This window comes from Balaenoptera borealis, assembly GCF_965194805.1.
Source record: "Balaenoptera borealis genome assembly, chromosome: 2".
Taxonomy (NCBI): Eukaryota; Metazoa; Chordata; class Mammalia; order Artiodactyla; family Balaenopteridae; genus Balaenoptera; species Balaenoptera borealis.
The window spans coordinates 8522742-8548166 of record NC_138867.1 but is presented as its reverse complement, the minus strand read 5'-3'; the positions used below and the strand labels follow the sequence as shown (position 1 = coordinate 8548166).

General features: G+C 41.0%; 1 protein-coding gene across 7 annotated transcripts in view; it reads left to right on the top strand.

Annotated features, from left to right (window-relative positions):
- Positions 1-25425, top strand: part of SEMA5A (semaphorin 5A) — a 506976-nt gene that overhangs the window by 157936 nt on the left and 323615 nt on the right. For all 7 annotated transcript variants that reach the window (XM_082382606.1, XM_082382605.1, XM_082382601.1 and 4 more), the window contains one exon: positions 10184-10380. In XM_082382606.1, coding sequence (XP_082238732.1) covers positions 10260-10380 — 121 coding nt within the window. In that variant the 5' untranslated portion in view covers positions 10184-10259. The remainder of the gene's footprint in view (positions 1-10183; positions 10381-25425) is intronic.

Sequence of the window (25425 nt, the reverse complement as noted above, 5' to 3'; positions counted from 1 at the left end):
AGGAATAAAACATCTGTGACAATGAATAGCAGAGTCGTAGAAGGAAAGGGAACAAGAATTGCATTTTAATGGAAGCATAAATATTGATTAGAAGGTAGAGAGGTGTATGTTGATTTACATTGTTTTTCTCCATTAACTCATTCCTCAGGTGGTAACTTTTTGTGTCTGCTACATCCTGTATTGTCCAGAGGTTGAGATTTTCACAGCCTATTTTAGAATGAGGCACATACACAGGCAATTGTAGTTCAGGGTGATAACGACTATAATAGAAATGAGTGTTGATGTACAGAGGGGCCACATGGAGATGGGGGGGGAACTGGGAAAAAGTCAGAGAAGGCTACTCAGAGATGAAGCTTAAGAATTGGAACTAGAGGCAGGGAAACCTGTCAAAAACAGCTAGCAATGTAGATGTGAGAAATAGAGAGGGTTGGTTAGGGTGGGGAGTGGGGCATGATTCTAAATATGGGTAAAAGGGAAGAGTTGTCAGAACATAGAGACATAATGACACATGACCTTTGGGAAGATGAAGGAGGAGAAAATGGTGGGTGAGTCCTCAAAGAGAGAAATTGGGGTGGGGTGCACTTTCATTTAAAGGGAAGATGGGAGTAAGAGTTCTGGATGCAGTAAGCACACAGGGAGATTGGGGTGTTAAGGAAACCAGGGAGGAGAGGGTTTGGGGAGATATTCAGTTGGAGAGGTCATGGGCGCAGATGCCATGGTGATAGATGTCCAGTTGCATCAGCTTACCGGACTTGGCAATCAGAAGGCGACCAATGATGCTGACCAGGGCAGAAATGTTGGGGAGCATTCTTTTCTTCCTGCCAATGTTGCATGCTTTTGCAGGTCATCATAGACGTCACACCTTCTAGGTGACAAGAGGCAAAGTGGCCCTCCAGCTCCTGCCTATCTTACCTAAAAATGAACGGGAGCTATGAATAGTAATTGTCACATTATGAGAGTCATTTATAATGTGATTATTTTGTTCTGTGCCTATGAGTTTCCTCTCTCTAGATAAATCCTTTAGAAATTGTCAATATAGTTATGTTGCCTTGAAAGACTCGTTATTTAAGGGTTTGTTTTTTTTTTCATTCTTAGAAAGTATTCCTGTTGATTTAGCTAGCACAGAAGTAGATTGAATGAACCTACACTTAGTTTTAAAACCTGCTGACAAAGAAAATTAATATTGCCTTTGTGTAAATAATAATTTTACCTAATGGACTTCATTTATTTTTATGGTCCCTCCAGGCGATCTGGAGCTAAACAAGGGGAAAAAGACAAAAGTGTAATAACAATTCCCTTTGAAGAGAGATATAAAATAAGGTCACTGGAGCTGAACCATTATTGAAATGTGTAAAATACGTCAATGTTTGCTTTTTCCCATTTTATTCCGTGAAGTCATTTTATATAGCCATAAAATCCTATCTCATCTCAGTTCAGATACGATGAAAACCTATGAGTAATAAAGTCATTTTCTTACTCAGTTACCTGAAGGTGGCATCTGGCAGTGTTTCTGTACTTGAGGGCAGTCAGTGTTTTCATTAAGACATTCCTAAAAACGTTGCACTAATTCATTTGTGTTAAACCTCTTTTGGCTGAAATTTGGCAGTCACGGTACATGGGTTAAAATAATATAAAGAGGATCCAATTTTCATAAAAATGTACCTAAAAAGTGAAGATGCAATATGTCTGGTGAACATCCTGATTGCCCTTATAGACTCAACGCAGTAACAAGAAAACTTTAATTTTGCTTTATTTCCCAAAGAATAAAATGTTCGGTTATTGTTTTTGAAAAAGGTTAGAAGAATCTATTTACTTGAACACTGTGCATTAACTTAAGTTTACTGTTTTATTGATCCCTCATTTAATCCCATTTCCTGCTCAGTACCTAGAATGTCTGACATTACTACTAGGAAAGAGCACAGATTCATTCAACACGTTCCTTCCAGCCATGAAGACACTGAGGGCTTGGATGCCCCCTGACCTTTATTCCCCCTTCTTTGAACACTTGAACTTGAAGCCCTTCAGAAGCCATAGCTTCTGTCTTCTTCCTCCATTCAGAGGGATTCCTCCCTTTTCTATGTTCCCTAAGACTTTGCTCCTACTTCTAGGATAATTTGGTAATTATCAAAAGATGGACTTTTACTTGCTTGACTACTCATACCTGTGAGCTGGAAATGCCCAGACTGTGTCCTCTTCTGTGTTGGAGGGCTGTCCCTTGCCCACAGGTGGCATCCTTCAGTATGACTGGCTGGATTAATGATGCCCCCTGTTTCCAGGCCATGGGTTCATCTCTTACGCTTTACTCTGGGGAGAAGACTATGTTTCTGGGGGTAATTCGGGTTGTTTGAACTTGTGGCCATAAATGTGTGGTTTTTACCAGTGTGAGCAGGAAGGCTGAGTGTGCCAGGCAAAGGGCCAGTGGGTTTTGCTCCTGTTTTGACATGGCCTGACACTGCGCACTTGATCTTACCTTAACCTGTAAGATCTGTTCAATTCATTTGAGCCTTCGCTTTCTCTGCTGCAAAGTGAAGGGAGAGATGAGGTGATTTCAGCCGGCCCTTCCACCTCTCAGATTCAGTGAGTTGTTGACTCACTTCCTGCCTCCTGTGTGCCAAGGGGCTGCGTAAACCATCCGACAATGGTGCTTGTTCAGGGGCAAGGGATGGCTGAGTTCTGGTGATGCTAAAGAGAACGTCGGCTACGTGATTTCTGATTCATTCAGATGGCCGATTCAGCTTGTTGGAATGCATACATTTGGGGCTGTAACTGTGTGTTCAACCCCTAGCTTGTTTACGATACGAAGGAGACGTCAAAGCTTAGAAACGCGAAAGGTTATATGACTTTCCATGGAACCCTTGATGAGGAGGCAGGCACTGTAATTGGTTCATCAGGGTTTCCCAGGAAGGATCTGCCACCTTGGCTGGAGTAGGCGGCCGCTGTGTGTGCAGAAGGTGGAGGCCAGCCTTGACCTTGGGTAGTGGGAAGACTTGGGGCAGAAGTGGGGCCCGAGGCGTCAGCAAACATGCAAAGAGTGTGCAAGGCTTACCCGGAGGACCGTGGCTAGGCTGGAGGGGCTGAAGCGAAGCCCTGACACTGGGAGTAGTGGAGGTGAAATTAGGAGGAGTTGGTTCGTTGGTGGAAGGGCAGAGTATTCTCTTCGGAAAGCAGTGGAAAATCCTGAGAGGGTTTGAATAGGGCAAGGCTGTTTACCTGGCAGCAGCTGACGACTGTGCAGTAGATGTCGTAACACCATGTTTGGCTGTGCCAGGGTGTGCGGGAATAAGGCTCCATGGTTTGTTCAGATGAGGGACTGATTTCTTCAGTGGTTCTGCTGCTTTCGGTTCGGGCTGGGGCTTTAGTTCTCTGGGGGAGTGTTTCATCTGATCTCATGGAATAGGGCCAAGAGATGGAAGGAAAGATGAGGGCAAACACAGACCTTTCAGAAGAGCTGTCCATCCCCTCCTTATAAATCCTGTCGTTGTGCTTCTGATGTTACAACAGACTGTAACTTTTTGCAGTTGAGATGCGCACGCGAAGTATCCTCCAAAGGGCTGCTGTGCTCCAGTGGGTGTGGGGCTCGGCTTCCTGGTCCTCTCCGAGCAGCTCATTGGTCAGTTCTCTCACCTGACTTCTCCATCTTGTCTGCAGTGGAGGTCCTAAAGCCATCACGTAGGAGCCGGGCTGGCAGAGTTTCTGTGGACTCTCTGAGTTGCGCCCATGGATCTGGCCACTTCCAACTTTACAGTGGGTCAAAGACTCAGAGGAACACCAGCCTCCCCTGAAAAAAAGTACATGAAGCTTATTTTGGATCTGTTTTTATTAATCACTAGTTAGACTTTGTACCTGAAGCAAAACTTCTTGTGTAAGCTTTCATTCTATTGATTTCTATTTTATCTGACAGCAGTTTTTTTTAACTAAAAGGAACAGTTATTTTCTATTCGCCAAAGCGTATTCATTTGCAGTGTGGGTGTGAATGAGAAATGTTATTTATTGCACAAACATGTATATACGGAGTTTTGCTTATTTAGATCGAGCTTATAGAGAGAACCTACTCCCACATCAGGAAACTAAAGGGAAGGCGTCAGGGATTTTGAAGTAGATGCAACAAAAATGCTTCTGTTTTGTAGCCCAAAGTGGCCTGCTGTAATAAATCTTCCTATTGGCAAAATCAACTTGTTCAGTATTAAGTCACCAAACATATTTTTAATTTTCCAGAGGTGGTAGGATGAAATTCGAACAACTTTTATTGAAATTGATCCTTTGAAAATTCCTTCATCATGTATTTCCCCGATGTAGCAAATAGTTATAATTAACGTGACTTTCGTTTTTATTGAAATTTTGCTGAAATGACTCGATACGAATTCAGTTGGGTGATTTATATAAGCATATTTAAAAATAATCTTTCAAGTGATGATAGCTTATTTAATTTCTAAAGAGGGAGAGGTATTTTGATACATAGAAATCAGAGATTCTCAACCAGGGCGATTTGACAAAGTCTGGAGCCAATGTTGGCACAGATTGGGGGGTTGCTACTGGCATCTAGTGGGTGGAGAGGCCAGGGATGCAGCTAAATGCACAGAACAGCTCCCAGAACAAAGAATTACCTGGCTCGAAACGTCAATAGATTGAGCACTAAAATCTCTGATATAAATATGCTTCTCCCCACCCCACCATATCCCACTGAGAGGTGAGAGTCCAGGATGGAAGGACCTGATAATTTAGATCTGAGCCTGTTTTGAGTAAAGGACTATTCAACGAGTTAGCTTTGCATGGTAGGATGCTCAGAAAACCCTGATCTAAATGAAAACTGTGAAAACCCCTCCCTGGTACCTTACCAGGCTGACTGTTTACAGTACCTTTATTTTAAAAAAGGTAACATGTTATAGTCTGAAAATTATAAACTTCTAAAAATCACCTGTTCTCATTAAATGTGCTTCCCTTAGCTTAACGTGGCAAACATATAATTTCATCTCATCCCCAAAGGACCAGGGGTCTGTCCTATTTTAGCAGCTCTTTCACTTGACAGGGCGTTTTCTTCTCTAATCATCACTTTCAACATCCCAGGGAAGGAACGTTTCAGGCACTTGTGTTATTCTTCTTCACCTTTCCTTCGGGAAGCAAGATGTTAGGATTGAGATGGGAATGCATGGCTATTGGAAATACAGGACAGGTCCAATTGGCAGTTGTCTGTATGACTTGTTTCATGGTTAACAGAAGGGGATTCTGTGTTGGCTTGGGTCTGACACACTGAAAACTATCTGCAAGAGAAGAATTTGCTTTTAGCCCTAGGGTGACTTGAGCTCAGTCTCAGAGGTCGAGATGGCCGTGCTCCCGTCCATTTCTGTGATGGATTTCTGTTCAGTGGGAGTTGATGTGTCAGAGACGCTGCTCTGGGTGCCTCTTGGGTGCCAGGTGTGGGTGTAATTGCTTGGTGTCCTGCCTGCCACAGAGCTAGCTAGCACTTACTGAGAGTTCACTGCTACTTTCATTATCCTTCCCATAATTTTTTATCATCACCGTTTTGTTTTGATGTGGGGCAGTGATACTCTACCTGCAGCCCTTTCCCAAGTGGACTGGTGAGGGTGCTCCAAATCTCCTTGCTCTGAACAGATCAAAATTACATCTAAAACATCTTTAGCAGGACTTCCCTGGTGGTTTAGTGGTTAAGAATCCGCCTGCCAGTGCAGGGGACACAGGTTCGAGCCCTGGTCCGGGAAGATCCTACATGCCACAGAGCAACTAAGCCCGTGCGCCACAATAGCCCTTGTGCCTAGAGCCCATGCTCCACAGCAAGAGAAGCCACCACAATGAGATGCCCGCGCACCACAATGAGATGCCCGCGCACCACAACAAAGAACAGCCCCTGCTCGCCACAGCTAGAGAAAGCCCGCGCGCAGCAATGAAGACCCAACGCAGCCAAAAAATAAAAATAAAAAAAATAAAATAAAACGCCTCTAACAGGTGTTACTCTTTTTAAACTTAATTTCTTATTTCATATTGGAATATAGTTGATTTACAATGTTGTGTTAGTTTCAGGTGTACAGCAAAGTCATTCAGTTCTACATATACATCTAACCGTTCTTTTTCAGATTCTTTCCCCATATAGGTTATTACAGAATATTGAGTAGAGTTCCCTGTGCTGTACAGTATAGGTCCTTGTTGATTATCTATTTTATGTATAGTAGTGTCTATGTGTTAATCCCAAACTCCTATTAAGATATGTCATTTGGTAAAATGTCATGTCGTAAGTCTCAGGTCAGAGGGAGAAGAAAGATGGGCTGCTTCATGTATTTGCCTCCAGACTGGAGTTCAGGAGCAGTCTCCAGTTTTGCAGATTGTGACCCCTTTTCCAAGAGTGAAATTAATCATACTTTTAACTTTATAACCCAGGAAAAAATAGCACGTGTGCCTCCATTGTCCATTACAATGTACTGGCCTGGTCAGGGATTATGGACCCATTGGACAGATGTATCCTTGGCTCCCAGTTTTCCTCTCCGTTCCTTCCTCCCCGTTCATGCTCAGACTCTCTCCCTCCTCCAGAAACCATACTCTTGCCTCATCATGATTTGCAGCCCCTTTACTTTTTTCTCTGCCTAATTTGAACATTTCCATCCATGGGAGGATTGAGTCAGTGGGGCGCAAAATATGGAGACTGTGAAATTCGATGTACCCTCCACTTCGTGTTTTCTCCATCTTGACATCTCACCATGTATTCGTGTGCACACCCCTTTTTAAAGAAGAGACCCCTCTCCTCCCTTTCATAACCACCCTCTCTACTGGAACCTTAATAGTTTGCCACCCCAGTTTTTTTTCTGGATCTTATACCACCTCTCCCTCTTAAATCTACAATCTCTTCTCCACTCACCACTCCTCAGAAAAGAAGCCACATTTAATGATCTGTTTTCTGTACCCTACAATTTTCTGAACTTTGGTCCTTCAGTGCTTACCTGATTTCATTGAATTTTCTGGGGTTACCTAGCATTCAAGGTACCACAGATATTCTGCCCCACTTTTGCTTCATCTGTTCCCTTCTTGGTTTCTCATGTCATGGATTCTGTCTCCTGTTTTTCTGAAACTGACCCCAAAGTTGACCATTGACTGTCCTTTGACTAAAGCCAGTAGTCTTCGCTCTACCTCATCAGCGTACAGTGGATGAGGTCTCTTTTTATTTTTATTTTTTAATTTTTTATTAAAAATTTTTTTTAACATCTTTATTGGAGTATAATTGCTTTACAATGTTGTATTAGTTTCTGCTGTATAACAAAGTGAATCAGCTATATGTATACATATATCCCCATATCCCCTCCCTCTTGTGTCTCCCTCCCACCCTCTCTATCCCACCCCTCTAGGTGCTTTGGTACCGAGTTGATCTCCCTGTGCGATGCAGCTGCTTTCCACTAGCTATCTATTTTACATTTGAGACCTCTTTTTAAAACGTGTTATTTCTATCCTCCAACTTAACTTGGCTCCCACGGTGCTGTGTTCACTTGATGCGCTATATCTGTTCTCTTGTCTCATCTTCGTGTGGTTACTTTTCTTGAACAAATTCTAAATATTCACTTCTCTTTAGCCCTTTTTTTCTCTCATGCTTTCCCTTGGTGTGTCTCAACCACACCCATGATTTTAAACATTCCAAAGATTATATGCTGTCTCTGAATTCTTTTTTTTCCTGAGCATCCAACCTGGATTTTCCACAATCTGCTGCATTTCCTTAAATATTCTCTTGGCATCTTAAACCCAACATGCACAAAACCAAATGATCATATCCTCCTCTAAAACATCTTCTGTTGATTATCATATTTTAAAAAATGGCATGACTGTCCTCAAAGTGACTCACATTCTTTATCTTCAGTCCATCTGTGCCTCTTTGCTTTCTGTTCCTCCCAATTTAACAGATTAGAACAACAACCATTTATTATATTTCACACTTCGGGGGTTAGGAAATTGGACAGCGCTCAACTAGTTGATTTCTTTGCTCTTGTGATACTAAAGTCACTCAGTGGGTTTCGACTTTACTCATATATCAGGTGCCTTGGTGGGGCTGGTTGGGAAGCTGGGCTTAGTCGGAAACATCACCAGGAGGACCTATATGTGGTCTCCCTGGCATGGCAGTTTCAGGGACAATGGGCTTCTGACCCAGTGTCTCAGTGCCCCAGAGGAGACAGGAAGTAGAAACTGCTAGCCTCTTAGGGTATGGGCTTGGAAACTAGGGTACCATCACTTCTGACCCAGTGTCTCAGTGCCCCAGAGGAGACAGGAAGTAGAAACTGCTAGCCTCTTAGGGTATGGGCTTGGAAACTAGGGTACCATCACTTCTGACCCAGTGTCTCAGTGCCCCAGAGGAGACAGGAAGTAGAAACTGCTAGCCTCTTAGGGTATGGGCTTGGAAACTAGGGTACCATCACTTCTGACCCAGTGTCTCAGTGCCCCAGAGGAGACAGGAAGTAGAAACTGCTAGCCTCTTAGGGTATGGGCTTGGAAACTAGGGTACCATCACTTCTGACCCAGTGTCTCAGTGCCCCAGAGGAGACAGGAAGTAGAAACTGCTAGCCTCTTAGGGTATGGGCTTGGAAACTAGGGTACCATCACTTCTGACCCAGTGTCTCAGTGCCCCAGAGGAGACAGGAAGTAGAAACTGCTAGCCTCTTAGGGTATGGGCTTGGAAACTAGGGTACCATCACTTCTGACCCAGTGTCTCAGTGCCCCAGAGGAGACAGGAAGTAGAAACTGCTAGCCTCTTAGGGTATGGGCTTGGAAACTAGGGTACCATCACTTCTGTTGTATCTGACTGAGCACAGCAGTCAGAGAGCCAACCCAGATTCAAGAGAGGGGGTGAAGATCCAGCCTTCAGTGGGAGGAAGGTCAAAGAAGCTGTGGGCATCTTTAATTTTCTGTACTTTGCCTTACCCATCACACTGAGTGTTTGCTGGGTTTGCCGTAATTTCTGTTCACATTGACCCCACCTGAAGTCACAGCTTCCTTTCTTTCTCTTCTGAACGATTGCTGTATCTTCAATTTAACTTCTCGACCTTTATGCTCTTCTTTAGCCGATTTCCTATGTATGCTATGGTGAGAATGATTACTATTTCTTCTAATGTTAATATACTGTGGTAGCTTATTGCCTAAGAACAGAGACCTCAGACCTTAGTATCATTCACCGTCCAAATCTTAACCCAACATTCTCTCTAAGCTGCTTTCCAGTTCTCCCCTTTCTATCCCCTGGGGTCAAGTACAGTAAACACATGTTGCCTACTCATTCCTCTTGGCCCTCAAGTGCATCCTTTCATCCTCTCCTGGATTACTTCCAGAAGTCTCCATCTGTTGAAATCCTCATTATCCTCCACTATTAAACTCAAATATGAAGTCTTCCTTTGACCCACTCTTGATCTCTCTAAATAGCAGTCGTACTCTCTCTCCTAACCCCCATAGCGCTCCTGCTTCTTTTTTATGATTTTCTAACAGCTTGGATTATAGTTATTTTTATGAGCCTATCTTATTTTAAAGCTTATTAATCTTTTAAATTATTCGTAATCTTTAAAGTTTCCCTGCTCCCAGCACGGCCATTTCATTTCACCCAGTAGGTGCTCCATCTAGGTTTTATTTGATGCACACTTGATCTCTAGCCAAAAACTTTGCAGGCAGGTCATCTGTAAATTTCAAAGGAGAAATGCACCCACTGTGGATGATTTTTAAGAGTTGGGTAGCATAGTGTTAATCAGGTTATTAGTCAAGGACAGACAACGGTCATGGCCTTATTTAATAGGGGCTTTTGTATTTTGAAAAGGGAAGGGGAGGGATTCTTAGGGCTTCCACATATAGATCTGCATTTGCATGAGGGGGCAAGAATGATGTTCCAAGGGAAAACCAATCGACGATCACAACTCTGAAACCGAATTCTTCACGGGGGTGGGGATGATGACAACTTGATAGAGCTTAAACTTGAACATTCCTTCTTTTATAGTCAATGGCTTATCTCATAAAATTATTGGGAGGAAAAGAGGTCTAGATTGAGACATACATCATTACTCACACACTTCTGAAATATCTCCTAGAAAAAGGTGTGTTTGTCCAAGCACGGCAAGGCTCTTTTTTTTTAAAGGGCGTGATGGGGCTTTACTGAAAGACCACCCACCAGAAAACGTGAACCCATGTTAACGCACTTGTTCTCTTTTGCGTGTTTTAGGCACTTTCCCCACATGACGGGACGACGAGCTTCTGGTTAAAGACAAGTGTCCAGAGCCTAAGGTCTCCTGCCCACCATGAAGGGACCCTGCGTCATTGCGTGGCTCTTCTCAAGCCTGGGATGGTGGAGACTCGCCCAGCCGGAGACAGACGCATCTCAGTGCCAGAGAGCAGAGCACCCGGTCATTTCCTATAAAGGTGAGGGTCGAGCACGCTCTGATTGCAAAGGCACCATTTAAATGCTCGTTCCATACTCATAATAGCACTGGTTATCACTCTATTATTCTGTGAGTCTTGTTTTAGACGTTGTTTAAAATCAGAGCAAAAATACAAAATCCCCCATCACAAGAGTTTCATATTCTGAAACTGATCACTATCTTAAGAAGAATCCAAGCTCAGAATAATCATAGGCAGAAAGTCCCATAGTTGAGGCCACTTTTACTTAACAGGTGCTGTCAGCCTCCTAGGCATTTGAACCGGGGGAGAAAAATGTGACCCACAGAAATAACAACAAAACCAAGCAAAACAAAAAATTCTTCATTTCAGCATTTCCCAACAAAGCCTTAGTCCCACCACACAATGTACGCCTTTGTCTCTATCTGCCATTGCGTGGCAGACAGAATTGGTTTACTGTCTCAAATATGCCTACATATCTGTAGGATCAATTGATTAGTGTGTATACATATTCTTTTATTCTTTAATTCATCAAAATTTATTTAGGGTTCTTTACACCCTGGACATTTCTAAGCATTTAAAGTGATAAGTAAACTAGTCTTTGTCTCTGTCCTCAAGGAACTTGCTCTTATATCATGAAACTGAGTATAATTAATCAGACATTGTATTTTAATAATTCATCCAATGAATAGTTTTGTGGTCTGTTATTTTGTAACTTTTATATCACAAAAAGATTTGAAATATATACAAAAATAGAAGAGTCTAAGGAACATCCAGCCCCTGTACTTATTAATCCCTGGCCCACCTTTTTTCATGTATATCCCCACCCGTGCTCTACCCACATTCACCAAATTATTTTGAAGCAAATTCAAGAAATGATACGATAGTGCCATAATATTTCACTTCTTGGCTATCAAAGATAAGGAATTCATGATGCCATAATCACACCAAAACATCAGAAACCCAGACAAAAACCAGTGCCATAAAATTAGCAAACATCCAGTGAGGCCTGTGAGAGCCCTGATGGTCACAGGAATGCTTGTGCCTTGTTCTGGTAACGGTTGAACTGAGTCAGGAACGGAAGGACCTTCATCTCTTGCAGTTGGCTGGTGTCGTCTATTGCAGTTGGCTGGTGTCGTCTGTTGCAGTTGGCTGGTGTATGTCATGAGTCTCTTCATCCTTCACTGTGTTTTGTTGTTGTTGCTCTCCCCTTGCAAATTAATTTTTAAAGAAACTTGAATCCATGGTCCTGCAGAGTTTCCACAATCCAGGGTTTGCCCAGCGCTTCCCATTGCTGTCATTCGGATGCTCTTCTGTCCTGAATGTGTCTGTAAATTAGTCGTGATATCCAGAGGCTGCCCAGATTCAGGTGTCTCTGCTGTGTCACGGATGGTGCTGCGTCCTTCATCGGGATGTGAATTGATCAGTCATCGAGGATCACGGCCTAAATCTCCTGATTCATTCATGGGTGAAAAACTGGGAGTTTTTAATTTTACAATTCTTTTTGCATTTAATGGGTAAAATATTTCTACATAAAGTAACTTTCCCTCCTCAACTATTTGAATATCCTGAGGGTGCAACTGACATAGGAAAGGCAGAGTGAATGCTTATTTTTCTTCCCTTTACCATTTTTGTTAAGAGCCTACTTAGTTGGTTCTCCAACATTATCCAGAGGGGACAAATAAAATGTTATGTTTGCTTTTTTTAAAAAAAAGTGGTTATTAGAATTATTTTTAATACATGGATTTCAATATTTGGTATATTTCCATCACTTGCAGCTTATGTTCTTACAGATGGTGAAATCATCACATTTCAGGCCTAGGGGAGCCTCTTGAGGTTGGCCCCTGAGTTCTTTGGCAACAACCCAAGTGGCCTTGGATGGCTTGATTATTCTCTGGGATAATAAGACTCCTCTTATCCATTTCCTTCTATTGACCTGAGAATCAGCCATTTTTATCTGATTCAAGCATAGGGGTGATCAAAGTCAGGTGTTTTCAGTGTATAGAGCTAAGGAAAACGTTCTTTAAAATGCACCAGAAGTTGCTCTGGATACTTCCAGCTCATCTCCAGGACTCTAGAGACTTTCTGATCCTCTTCCATTTTATGTCTCTATCTTTCTCTCCTGTGCACAGAATCCTGTCTCTGCAGGTCAGCATAATTATTCCTTTGCCTTTTCCTGTAATACATACTTAGTCATTTCAGAATAACAGTTCTGTGCAACTTTAGTCCTTGTTGACTACAGAAAACCCTTTCGGATGATTTTTCTTCTTTTCTTTTAGTCCTCAGGGTATAAATCTCACCGGAAAATTGAAGCAAAATTAGCACCTTGAAATTGAAAGAATTTCCCTTTGTAGGGTTGTGCCGCCAACTCAAAATCCAGTTAATTTCATTTGTTTAATTTCACTTGATTTTTCGAGGTTTTCAAAATTTACATTACATTATTCTGTAGTGTTTTAAAGTCAAATTAATAAAACAAGCGGTGTTCAGAGAAACTGTTTTCCTTACCTTGTTCACTCTCTCTGCCTTTAGCTCACCTTTTACTTATAGTTTATAGTTGATGCTTCTTTTTAAATATAAACCAAACTCCACGCACACATACACATGAACATATATATTCATACCCTCTTTTCTTAAAAAGTAACATATATACAGAGTTTTCTCTATCTGGCATTTTTTGACATCACGATATACCCTGGAGTCCACGTCCCAATAGTATGGATTTATGTCACTTCTTCTCATAGTCACATAGCTCTCCTCTATGTAATGAACTCTAGTCTACTCATCAGCTCCCTGCTGGGAGAAGCGATCATGTATAGTGTTACAATGCGTAGTGCCTCCTGCACTTTTGATATTTTTGCAAGTGTAACATTGACAGAGATTCCTGGAATTGGGATTGCTGGGTCACGGGGTGACCGCAGTTGTGGTTTTGCTAGATAACTGTCTGATTCCCTTTCATGAAGGTTGCACCATTTTGCATTCTCATTGCCCTGGATAGGAGTATCTGTTTCGCACTAGACTTTCCAACAGAGTGCACTGTTAAGCTGTGGGATTTGGGAAAACCCCATAGCTCATAAATGGCATCTCAATATGCTTTTAATTTTCATTTTTAAAATTTGTACTGAACATTCAACAGACATTTAATAACTGCCTATATATGTACCGGGGTCTGTGCTAAATACGGAGGAGATAGAGGTAAAAAACCTAGTTCCTGTTAAGGGTCTAGAATATCTTGAGGAATATAAACCAAAAGGACCATTGCATTACATTGTATTAAGGGTCCTCTCTTTGCCGGGTGCTGTGTGAGCCCAGGGAAGGGGTGTCTGAAGCAGACAGCCTGGGCTGTAGAAGAATGGTTAAGGAGGTTTTCTAGGATGCAGCAACGCCAGAGCTGAGTCCCAGATGATTGTTAGAAGGTGTTTATGAATCTCATGAGGGGAGCACAGCAGTTTTTGGCAAGTGTCGAGTACAGTAAGCCATGAAATCTTAGTTCAGATTACAGAGAGGAAGTAGAAGGAGATGAAACTTACAGTGAGGATTCAATAATGCACGGCATCAAAAGGCATCTCAAGAAGTCCCCCTTGGGCTTTCCTGGTGGCGCAGTGGTTGAGAATCTGCCTGCCAATGCAGGGGACATGGGTTCGAGCCCCGGTCTGGGAAGATCCCACATGCCGCGGAGCAGCTGGGCCCGTGAACCACAACTACTGAGCCTGCGCGTCTGGAGCCTGTGCTCCGCAACAAGAGAGGCCGCGATAGTGAGAGGCCCGCGCGCCGCGATGAAGAGTGGCCCCCACTTGCCGCAACTAGAGGAAGCCCTCGCACAGAAACGAAGACCCAACACAGCCAAAAATAAATAAATTAAATTTTTAAAAAAGAATAATCAATGTCTTAAAAAAAAAAAAAAAGAAGTCCCCCTCTTGTCTGCACAGGCTCACCTTGGAGGATGGAGAAATGCCGGCAGGAAGAGCAAATTCTGGGACCACTGCTGTGACCAAAGGGAGCAGCGATGAGGGCCTGAGCTGCGGGAGTGGTAGCAGAAATGTAGAGAATTGGGTGGATCCTGGAGATGTGAAGAGGGAGTTGTTGATGTTTTAGAGGATATAAGACAGGAGGGGGCAGGAGGCACTGAGAGTGAGCCCTGAGTTCTTGGCTGTTGATTCCAGACGAAATAAAGAAGGGGAATCTGAAATGATGTCAGATCGAGAAAGCTGAGTTCCTAGCTGCCATCGGCTGGAGTTAAATAACTGAGAGCAGGTATCATGGGAACCAAGAAAGGAGAGCTTTTCCAAGAGGGAGATGGCCGTCAGAGTGTCTCATGATGCAGCCAGTTCAAGGCACCTGTGGGCCAGAAGGTAGAGTGACAAACTCATCCTGATTTGCCCGAGACTTTTTGGGATGTAGCACTGAAAGCCCTACTATCTTCTGGGAAAACTGGGACAGATGGTCACCCTCCCAGAAACTCTGTCAGCAATGGTGTACTAGTTTCCCAGTATTGCTGTAACCAAATACTACAAACTGGGTGGTTTAAAACAATCACAGTATCTTCTCTCACAGTGCTGAAGGCTAGAAGTCCAGAAGCAAGGTGTCACCAGGGCCACGCTCTGAAAGCTCTAGGGAAGAATCTTGGCCGCTTCTTAGCTTCGGGGGGCCGTCAGCAATCCTTGGCGTTCTTTGGCTTGTGGACCCATCACTCCAGTTCTCTGAGTCTGTAGTCACGTGGCATTCTCTCTGTGCGTCTGTGTTCTGTGTCTGTTTTCCCTTCTTTTTATAAGGACACAAGTCATATTGGGTTTAGGGCCCACCCTCACCCAGCATGACTTCATCTTAATTAATTACATCAAGGCCCTATTTCCAAATAAGGTCACAATCATCACAGGTGCATGAGGTTAGGACTTCAACATATCTCTGGGTGGGCGTGGGGTGGACGCATCAACCCGTAGCAAACGGCATTTATCAGAGCAGTTTGGCAGCAGTGCTGGGGATAAAACTAGATGCTCATGAGTGAAGGGATAAATGTGAGGTGAAGAAATAGACATAAAAATAGAGAATTACTGTCTCAGTTGGCAGGGACATGAGGACAGGGAACGGCTTTCAAGAGAGTATTACTTAATCATCCTTAAATGGTACTGGTGAAGAGAGAAAAGACAGGGGGAGATAATTGACTAGGCAAATTCCCCGGGGCTATAGGAGGGGATAGGATACTGGGCAGAGGTGAGGGATTAGCTCACAGGAAGGAGACCCCACCTCCAGCCAGCCCAGAGGGAGGGAGGCCAGGGCACCCAGGATACAGGGCAGTTGGAGGGAGTACCTGGGGACCTCCGTCTTGGCTGAGAAGGAGTATGCAGGCCATGGGCCAAGAGTATGGGTGCTTTAGGAAGGAAGTGCTTCTCCTAAGAAAGGATAAGACTGTTGATCAAAAACAGACATAAAAGATTCCCTGTGGCTGTTTCGAGCCCAGTCAGCCCTTGAAATGTCTCCTGTTATAGCTGAGCAGGGCCATGGCTATGTCCCATAAACACTCTTCTGCGCTCAATACAGGAAAGTTTGAGAAGGTGTGATCAAACACTGATAAGAGAGAACTAAAGGAAGGGCTGGATCATCTTGATGTTTACCATCTTGGTTTCTGGGTACATTTAAAATTTCATGATCTAGCATTATACGTTGGAGGCACCCTGCACGGGAGGCTTCTCAGGAAGCGTCTGCAGGAACATCTCAGTACAAGGAAGCACATTTCATTGAAGTCTTGATGTGATTTACCTGGCTGGGCAGGAGGTGCTGGCAGGATCTTTTTTCCCAGCCTTGGTAAAATATTTACCACTTCGGGCTCCGCTTGTCTTGTGGAGTTCATTGCTCAACAAGCCCTAACAGCTTGCTGTGTTTGCAAGGGTACTCCCTTGACTGCATGTTCTGGAATATTTATCCCTGCTCGTGCAGTGGCTGCTAAAACACCCTGACCCGTGACAGACGCACCCTTCACACTTATGTCCTTGTCGTTTGCTTAAATGACTGTTCCAATAAAGGGGGGGAAATAGCGACCCTTCAAGACAGCGTGTTTCTCAGCACGCTTACTGAATCTCATAACTGTATCCGAAATGAGTTTTAAATGTTTAATGTCCACTTAAGGCGATAGTGCCATATTCTGCTTTTGTTTGTTTATTGATTAAAGTTTACCCAGCACGCTCGCAATTTAGAGAATGTGCTCCAGTTATAGGAATTGGGCAATTTCACATAACACACAGAGAAAGACCACCGCTGGGGTGAGTCATGCTGTACTCAGGCTTACTTTGCCTTGCAGCTTTAATATCATGACTAATTTGGAGGCCTTTTTTCAATGTCTTAGCTGACAGCACTTAGTATTTTTTAAAATTTATTTCATTTGAAATATAGTTGATTTATAATGTTGTGTTAACTTCTGCTGTGCAGCAAAGTGATTCAGGTACACATATATATATATATATAAATATACATATATATGTATATATGTGCACATTCTTTTCCATATCCTTTTCCATTATGGTTTATCACAGGATATTGAATATATTTCCCTGTGCTCTACAGTAGGATCTTGTTGTTTATTCATTCTATATATAATAGTTTGCATCTGCTAATCCCAGATTCCCAATCCATCCCTCCCCCACGTCCCCTCCCCCTTGGCAACCACAAGTCTGTTCTCTATGTCTGTGAGTCTGTTTCTGTTTCGTAGATAGGTTCATTTGTGTCGTATTTTAGATTCCATATAAAAGTGATGTCATATGGTATTTGTCTTTCTCTTTCTGACTTACTTCACTTAGTATGATAATCTCTAGTTGCATCCATGTTGCTGTAAATGGCATTATTTCAGTCTTTTTTCATGGCTGAGTAGTATTCCATTGTATATATGTACCACATCTTCTTTATCCATTCATCTGTCAATGGACATTTAGGTTGTTTCCATGTCTTGGCTATTGTGAATAGTTCTGCTATGAACATAGGGATGCCTGTATGTTTTTGAATTATAGTTTTGTTCACATATTTGCCCAGGACTGGGATTGACAGCACTTACTATTAATGCCCAAGATGACTTCTGCCTGCAGAATCAGGCCAGGTGCTGTGAATTCTCCTCTCAGCTCCCTGGGATCTCTATCTGTAACTCCTGGATGTTCCTGCTGAGTGTCTTCCTACTTCTGGATTTGTTGTTTGGCCTGAGAATTGTTTTGGAACTTATGGAAGAACCGTATGGATGCTTGACACTAGATTAGCAACATTTGGCCCCAGGTCTGAGGGACTCAAAATGGCTATTCCAGCTGGGGCCATCACTGGGACCGGACTAGGACGTGGCATGTGGCCCTGGAGTTTAAACAACTGCCTTATCCCCACATGTAGCCTTGGGTGATTGAAAAAACCATGACCGAAAGCGGCCAACCCAGGATTTTAAACTCGGGTTCTATTCCCATACCACAGGATGAATGATTATTTTTCACGGATCCTGTGTTTTTCTTTCAAATGGTATAACTATATTCCATTGCCTTCCTGTTAAAGGCATTGATGTGTTCAGTGTTGACAATAAAAATGTGTGGCAAGTTTTGTAACTCTCTGTTGGCTCTTCTTTATGTTAACTTACTGGGAGCCCCAGCTCTTCCCTACCTCCGAGAGGCTGTCTTTCTCCCAGTCTGGAGGGTGTCACGTACACATTTCCTCTCTCCCTGTTAACTGCCAACCCTGCCCATGGTCCTGCCTCTTACCACTCTTCCCTTGACTGGCTCACAGACCTCGGGACCACTGGCATTGCTTGGCTCACCACCTGCTCCCCTTGGGGCTCCACACCTGTTCTGTGGCTCCTTACGTGTGTCCCAGGATCCCACGCCTGTCCTGTGGCCTCATGCATGTCCCATGGCTCTATAGCTGTCCTGTGGCTCTTTATGTGGCCTCACAGCCCCATGCACGTATCAAAGCTCCAAGCCTGTCTCGGGGCTCCATACCTATCCCATGGCCTCATGAACATCCCAGGGCTCTGTACATGTCTCACGCTGCTCCATTTTCTCTCTGGGTTTTTGCTGTGTGGTCTCTCATGCCCCAGACAGGCATGTGGTTTCATGATCCTGGCTGGATTTTACCTCTTCTCCTAGGATCTAGGACGCTCATCACCACAGGAGGGACTGTCGTAGATAATTTCTAGAGGCCCTGTCAGATTTCAGAGATTTCAGAGTCTTTGACCCTGTAAAGACCTTGATTAAAATTGCTTACAGTATTTCTCCCTGTTCTTCTAGTCTCAGATCTGCCATTTGACCTTTATAAATCATAAGTGTGTATGACTGCATGACAATGGCCCACTTTCTCCAAGGAAGAATTAGGAAAATTTATTTTAATTAAAAATAGATTGCATAAAATTCATTTTAATATTTTCATGTGAATCTGATTAAATAATAGCAAGATACCGATTACTGTTGAAAAGTGTCTTGAACTCAATGCTTTTCTTTGTAAAAACTAAAATTTACATAAATCAAGTGTGATTCTCTTTGGTTTCATAACGGGTTATGAGTTATCCTCCTTTGCCTTTATTTGGGAAAGAAAAGTGTTGTTATGGATCCTATAAAAAGTCCTTAGACCCATCAATAATTTAACTGCTGTTATCATGCAAATGACTGAATGTTTCATATAATGTAATCTCAAAATTATGTGGGCAGAATATTTGAACCTATATGCAAATGAAACAACTAAGGTATAAGTACACTGCCTATTCTATACGTTAAGAGCTACACTTGGTAATACATTTTTTATTTTAAAGTCTGTTGCTAGTTTGCTATCTGAAAAAATGGAATATTAAAAAACACATTACTTTTCAACTCTACAATGTAGATATGTAATGATCATTCATGAGTGCATAGAGGTGTTAGAAGAAAATGCACTCATTGTAAAACCACTACGCATTATTCATTGAGTGAATTGGTTGCAATACCTGTGTTGTACTTTTATGTTTATTGATCTTTGATTGATGAAAGCTGAGGGTCCCTGTTGTATGTTTTTTATAAACAATGATTAAGTTCTGATGAAAATAACTTACTGAGTTTTGAGAATGATCAATAACTTTTGGATTACTTTTGTGTTCTAGCGCCACTAATGAAATAATTTGTAAGATTCCACATCTATATTTTATCTTGAGATAATCAATTTTTGATTGATTTGTCTGGGTGGGGAAATAGTTTCTATTTTTCTGAGACTGCAAATGGAATACTTTAGAAGTTAAGTAGTTCAATGGGATTGCATTAAAACTGGGGATAAGAGTTTGTGAAGTTATTGTCAGGACTCTGATTTAAAACGATCATTTCGTTGGGCCTCAAATGGTATGTTATTGTATTTTATTTATCTTTAAGCATATTATAGTCTTTCTAAGCATTAAATGGGCAATTCATCCATTTCTCACAATGACGGTAGACAAAAATCTAATCCTTTTTTTATTTATGAGTAAGAGTTGGAGATTAAATGTAGGGTGAATAAACTTTTAATTAAGCAATACTTTTTCTTGGATTTATGACTTCTTGTCTTCTTCTAATATCAAGGCAAGGTAATCTGCCATGGTCACATTTGAGGAGACAAAACATTACGCCCACTTCAGCAGACAGCAGTGCTGAAATTTTTCTGTTATCAATATAACAAAGAAAAGACTACACTGAGTTTTCTAAATCTTATTTAGTTTGTGTACTAATTTAATCAGCACCATAACCTTTTATTTTCCTGAAGCTTTTTAAAGAAAAGGAGTTATTTTTTAATTTCTCTTTTGCTCTCCCATTTCCCTCATGTGAGTCAGGGCTAGACTTCAGAAAGCCTCATCACATGGGTCACACGAGGCAGGAAGCATTCTCATTCATAATCAAGAGTGCAGTGATAATGCATGCTAACACGCCAAATGAATAGATTCTTCCAATCTGCAAGATGACAAACTTGTCGTAATGCTATTTGACCATTCCCACCTTGAAAGCACCTCTGGACTGCGTGTTAGATAGACTACAAACCCTATTAAATAAAATCAATGAAACGAGACCCTGGTGCCAGAACAGCTGGACTGGCAGAGTGCTCCTGGTGGCTCTCAGAGGGTGATTAACGATTGTCATTCTTATTCGTAGTTTTGATTTTTGTGCCACTGGAGTCCCTCACCTCATCACACAGAGTCTTTAGCTTCTGCTTGTTTGAAGATAAAACCAGAGCTCCAGTTCATTAATAATTCAATCAATCTTTATTGAGTGCATATGATGTGCCAGAAATGGTTTCAGTCACGGGGTTACCCCAATAAGTGAAACAGTAGAAATCTCGGCCTGTGCTGAGTTTACGTTCTATTAGGGGAGACAGACAATAATAAGATGATATAATATAGACCGGATTATATGGTGCTAAGGGCTGAGGAAAAACATAAAGCAGGGACTGCGTTAAGGAGGGGAGGGGTCGTGCAGTTTTCATCAGGGTAACCAGGTGTGCTCGGCATTTACCTGTTGCCTCCATCCCCACAGCTGTCCCTTTTATATTTCACTTTGTACAACTGGTCAGAGAGTCGGTGAAATCTCTCAGGCTTCCGACCCAGCTGGGTTCCTGTTAGGATGTGTGAATGGGAGGAACCAGCAGTTGCTGAGGAGGCTGGAGGAATAGTGAGGATCATGTTTATGCCTGCGTAGCGTGGCTGAGGACCGAGGCGATTCTAAGTCCCCAGTTGGGGAGCAGGCAGTCACAGCTTGAGTCACAGCTGCTTGAGAAGAGCACAGCAGCAGGAACAGGCTTATGGGGTCCAGCCCAGCTTGTTAGCAGCTGCTCATCTCTGCGTGTCATGCATTCTTCCTTCGTTCTTGTACTTTATCTTCCAATACCTTTACAACCAGTTCCCTATATTAAATGTTCTCTGTTTGAGGTACCTAGGGTGGTTTCTCTTTTCCTGACTAAATTGTGCGGCATACAGAATGACCCATTGAGTCAAGACTTAAGGAGGTGAGGGGGCAAGCCATGTGGATAAATGAGGAAAACGTGTTCCAGGCAGAGGGAAGAGCAAGTGCCTGGGCCCTGAGGTGGGAGGGTACTTGGCAGGTCTGAGTAAGAGCAGGGAGGCCAGTGTGGCCTGAATGGAGGGAGTAATGGAGGTGAGATTGGAAGGATAATAAGGGCCACGTTCTATAGGGCCTTTATGAATTTGACCTTTATTTGGGGTGGGGGGACACTGGAAGATTTTGAGCAGAGGAATGATAGTGTAAGGCACTAACATGACTTAAAGGGTCACTCTGGCTGCTGTGCTGAGGACAGACTGAACTGTGGTTGGGCGTGTGGGATTTAGAGCAGTGAGAGCATTTTGGGGGCTGGTGAGTGATATAGACTGGTGATGGTGGTGGCTTAGTTGAGAGTGTTAACAGTGGACACCAGGGAGCAGTGACCATATTCTGGATAGAGTGTATTTGGAAGTCAAGTCCAAAGTATTTCCTTTCAGATTGTACATGTGCTGTGAGAGAAAGAGAAAAGCAAGAGAGACTCTAAGGCTTTGGGCTTGAGTGATTGATCAGAGTGGAAGTGTTATTTACTGAGATGAGGAAGGTTGTAAGAGAGTCACACTTGGAAGGAGTTTGGGAGGCTCAGTTTTGGACATGTTAAGTGTGAGATGTTTCTTTAGCATCCAAGTGGAAATGTCTAGTAATCAGCTGCATATACAAGTTTGTATTTCTGGGGAGCGATTTTTTGAAAGCTCTATGAGGCACAGCAATTTGGAAACTAGCAGTGATGAAGAGAACAAGAAATCTGAATATTTAGTCTTTATGATTTTTGTCTGGATTTTAATGTTAGTTACTGTATAATGCAAAAGTATATTGAGAAGTTATAATTTCGTAGTTAAAGAGAAAACTTCAAATCATTGCATGGATGGTTCAAGCCAGATTCAAACATTTTCTGAATTAAAAAAAATAGACTAGAATAATATAAAGCATGACTCATTCAAATTTAGAGCTCATTTGAATGCTTTTATTTCTTAATTCCAAAGGGTCAGCCCTACTTAAAAAAACATATTTACAAAAGTAAAGCTCCAGCATGGAAATAATAATTTCTCCATTTCATAGTGAGAAAACAAAATCTTAGCTGATAAATCCATGGATAAAAGTATAAATCCCTAACACAAAATAATTAGTTTCGGGACTATAAATGCAAACCAATGCAAAATATATGAATGTGTGAATTCTACTTTCATGATAGAGTTTTTAACTACAACATCTAATACTAATTTTGCAAATTGTATATAAATTGACAGAAATTTTCTGTCATATATGTTTCTTGTTTGACCAAGATTTGGTAAACAGATGATTTTTAATTTGAAAAATGATATAGGGGACTTTTCTGTCTGACCATGATTGGAAAAAGGGATTTGATTTACCTTCGTGATTTAAACAAGAAAACCAGACAAAATATTAGCAAGTACAGTTTTCAGACAATGTACAACAGGCAGAGGATGGCACAGGATTGTAATTTCTTAGGGAAAGGAAATAAACAAGATGAGTCCTATGATTGGCTCAGCTCACTGAAAGTAGTTTCCAAGACATAGCACAGTAATGGAGAATACAAACATAGACCAGCATAAATCAAGTCTCAATACATTAAAAAGGATTGAAATCGTGCCTGTGTAATCAATGAGCACATCAGAATCAAACTAAAAATCAGTAACAAAATGGTATATAGAAAATTATATTGGAATTTAAGCAGTATAATTCTAACTGGCTCATAGGTCAAATAAAAAATTAAAGGGAAATTCTAAAATATTTTCATCTGAATGACAATAAAAGCACAACTTATCCAAATTTGTGGTATATAGTAAAGCAGAGCTCAGGGTGGGGGGATTTATATCATTATTTACTTATATTAGGGATGGAGAAAAATCTGCTATCAATGGTTTTGGGATCTTCCTTAAGGAAGTCTACAAAAAAAAAAGCAAATTAAACCTACAGGAAACAGAAGGAAGAAGAAAATGAAGATGAGTATAAATCAGTTTAAGTGGAAATAAAGAATAATGAAGATCAATGAAACTAAAACCTAGTTCTTTAACAAGACCAATAATATCAATAAACCTTTAACTAGATTGGTTAGGAACAAGAGAGATATATATTTATCAATATTAGGAATGAATGAGGAGACATCACTACAGAACCTACAGAAATTAAAAAAGATTAATAGCAAACAATGAACAACTCTATGCCAATAAATTTGACAACTTAGATGAAGTGGACAAATTCTTTGAAGATAAACAATCTCTCCAAGTTCACTTAAGAAAAGTCAGATAAACTAATTCTGTATCCATTAAAGGAATTAAATTTGTACTTAAAACTCTTCCAACAAAGAGAACTTCAAATCCAGATGGCTTCAATAGTGAATTTTGACGAGTACTCAAGGAAAAAAAAAGGACACTGATTCTACTCTTCCAGAGTAGAAGAGGATGGAACACTTCTCAGCTTATTTAAGAAGTCATTATTACTCTTACCAAAATCCGACAAGACATTTTAATATATAAAACTATAGACCAATATCTCCCACAATCATAGGCACAAAAATCCTTAATAACAGTTCAGCAATCGAATCCAGCCATTTGTAAAAAAGATAGTACATCATGTCCCAGTGGGTTTTATTGCATAAATATAAGATTGCATAGGATTTCCAAGGTTTAACACTTGAAAATCAATCAATGTAAATCAGTGCATTAACTGACCAAAAATATTTTTTTAAATTCATCTCAATAGATATAGAAAAATCATTTGATAAAATTCAACACACATTCATGATAAAAACTAGAAGTAAAGGTTGTTGCCACACATGACAAAAGGCACCTTAAAAAAAATCTAAATATAATATTTAACGGTGAAAGCCTGAATGCTTTCCCCACAAGGATGTTTACCATTACTATTTTTAGTGCTTTTAGTTATCATTGTACTAGCCCCTGAGAAAGGTAATATTAGATAAATAAATAATATATTATAATAAAAGTAATTTAATAAACAAATGGCATACATAAAAAGGAAGAATAAGAGCGGTCACTGAAATTTTAAAAAGACCTATTAGAACTATTAAGTGAATGTCTCATGATTTCCAGATACATAATATAAAAAAATTCAATTGCATTGTGATATACTATCACTTAATAATTATAAATGGAAATTAAATTATATCATTTATAGTAGCTCATAAATATGAAATAAGGATATCTTTAACAAAATATGTTCAGGAGCCAAACATTGAAAGCTACCCAACATTACTGAGAAAATTAAAAAGACCAAAACAATTGGAGATAAATATTTATAGATCAGAAATTTAATGTTAAGATATAAATTCAACTGTAACATATGCATTGCAATCTATAGACTCTTACAAACCCAGTGAAAAGTTCATGTGCTTTTATTGTATAAATTGAAAACTTGATTTTAAAATTTACATGGAAATACAAAAGACTTAGAAAAGCTGAAAGAGCTTTTGAAAAGGAGAGTAATTTTGGAAGTCTTATAGTACTTGAATTCAAGACAGTGTGATGTTTGCACAAGGATAAACATAGAAATCAATGTAACAGAAAGCAGAGACCAGAAATAGACCCACATATATACTGTCAATTAATTTTCAGCAAAGTGGCCATGGTAATTTAATGAGGAAATATAGTTCTTCCAAAAAATGGTGCTGGAAAAACTGGACCTCTCAATGCAAAAATTAACTGAAATGGATCATAGACCTAAAGTTAAGAGACAAACTTATAAACTCTCTAGAAGAAACTGTTTGAAAAAAAAATTTCTCAGACCTTAGATTAGGCAAAGATTTGTTAGGATACAAAACAGCACATAAAAGCAAGTTTGATAAACTGGACCACATAAAAATTAAAAACATTTGCTCTTCAAAGACACCATTGAGAAAAGGAAAAACAATCCAGATGCTACGTGAAAATACTTACAAAACACGTATCTCCTAAATTTCTTGTGTCCAGAATATATAAAGAAACTCTTACAACTTTTATAAATGGACTAGAGATTTAGACAATTTGAAAATACTAATGACAACCATGGTGAGATATCCCTACACATTGAGCAGAGTGACTAAAATTAAAAA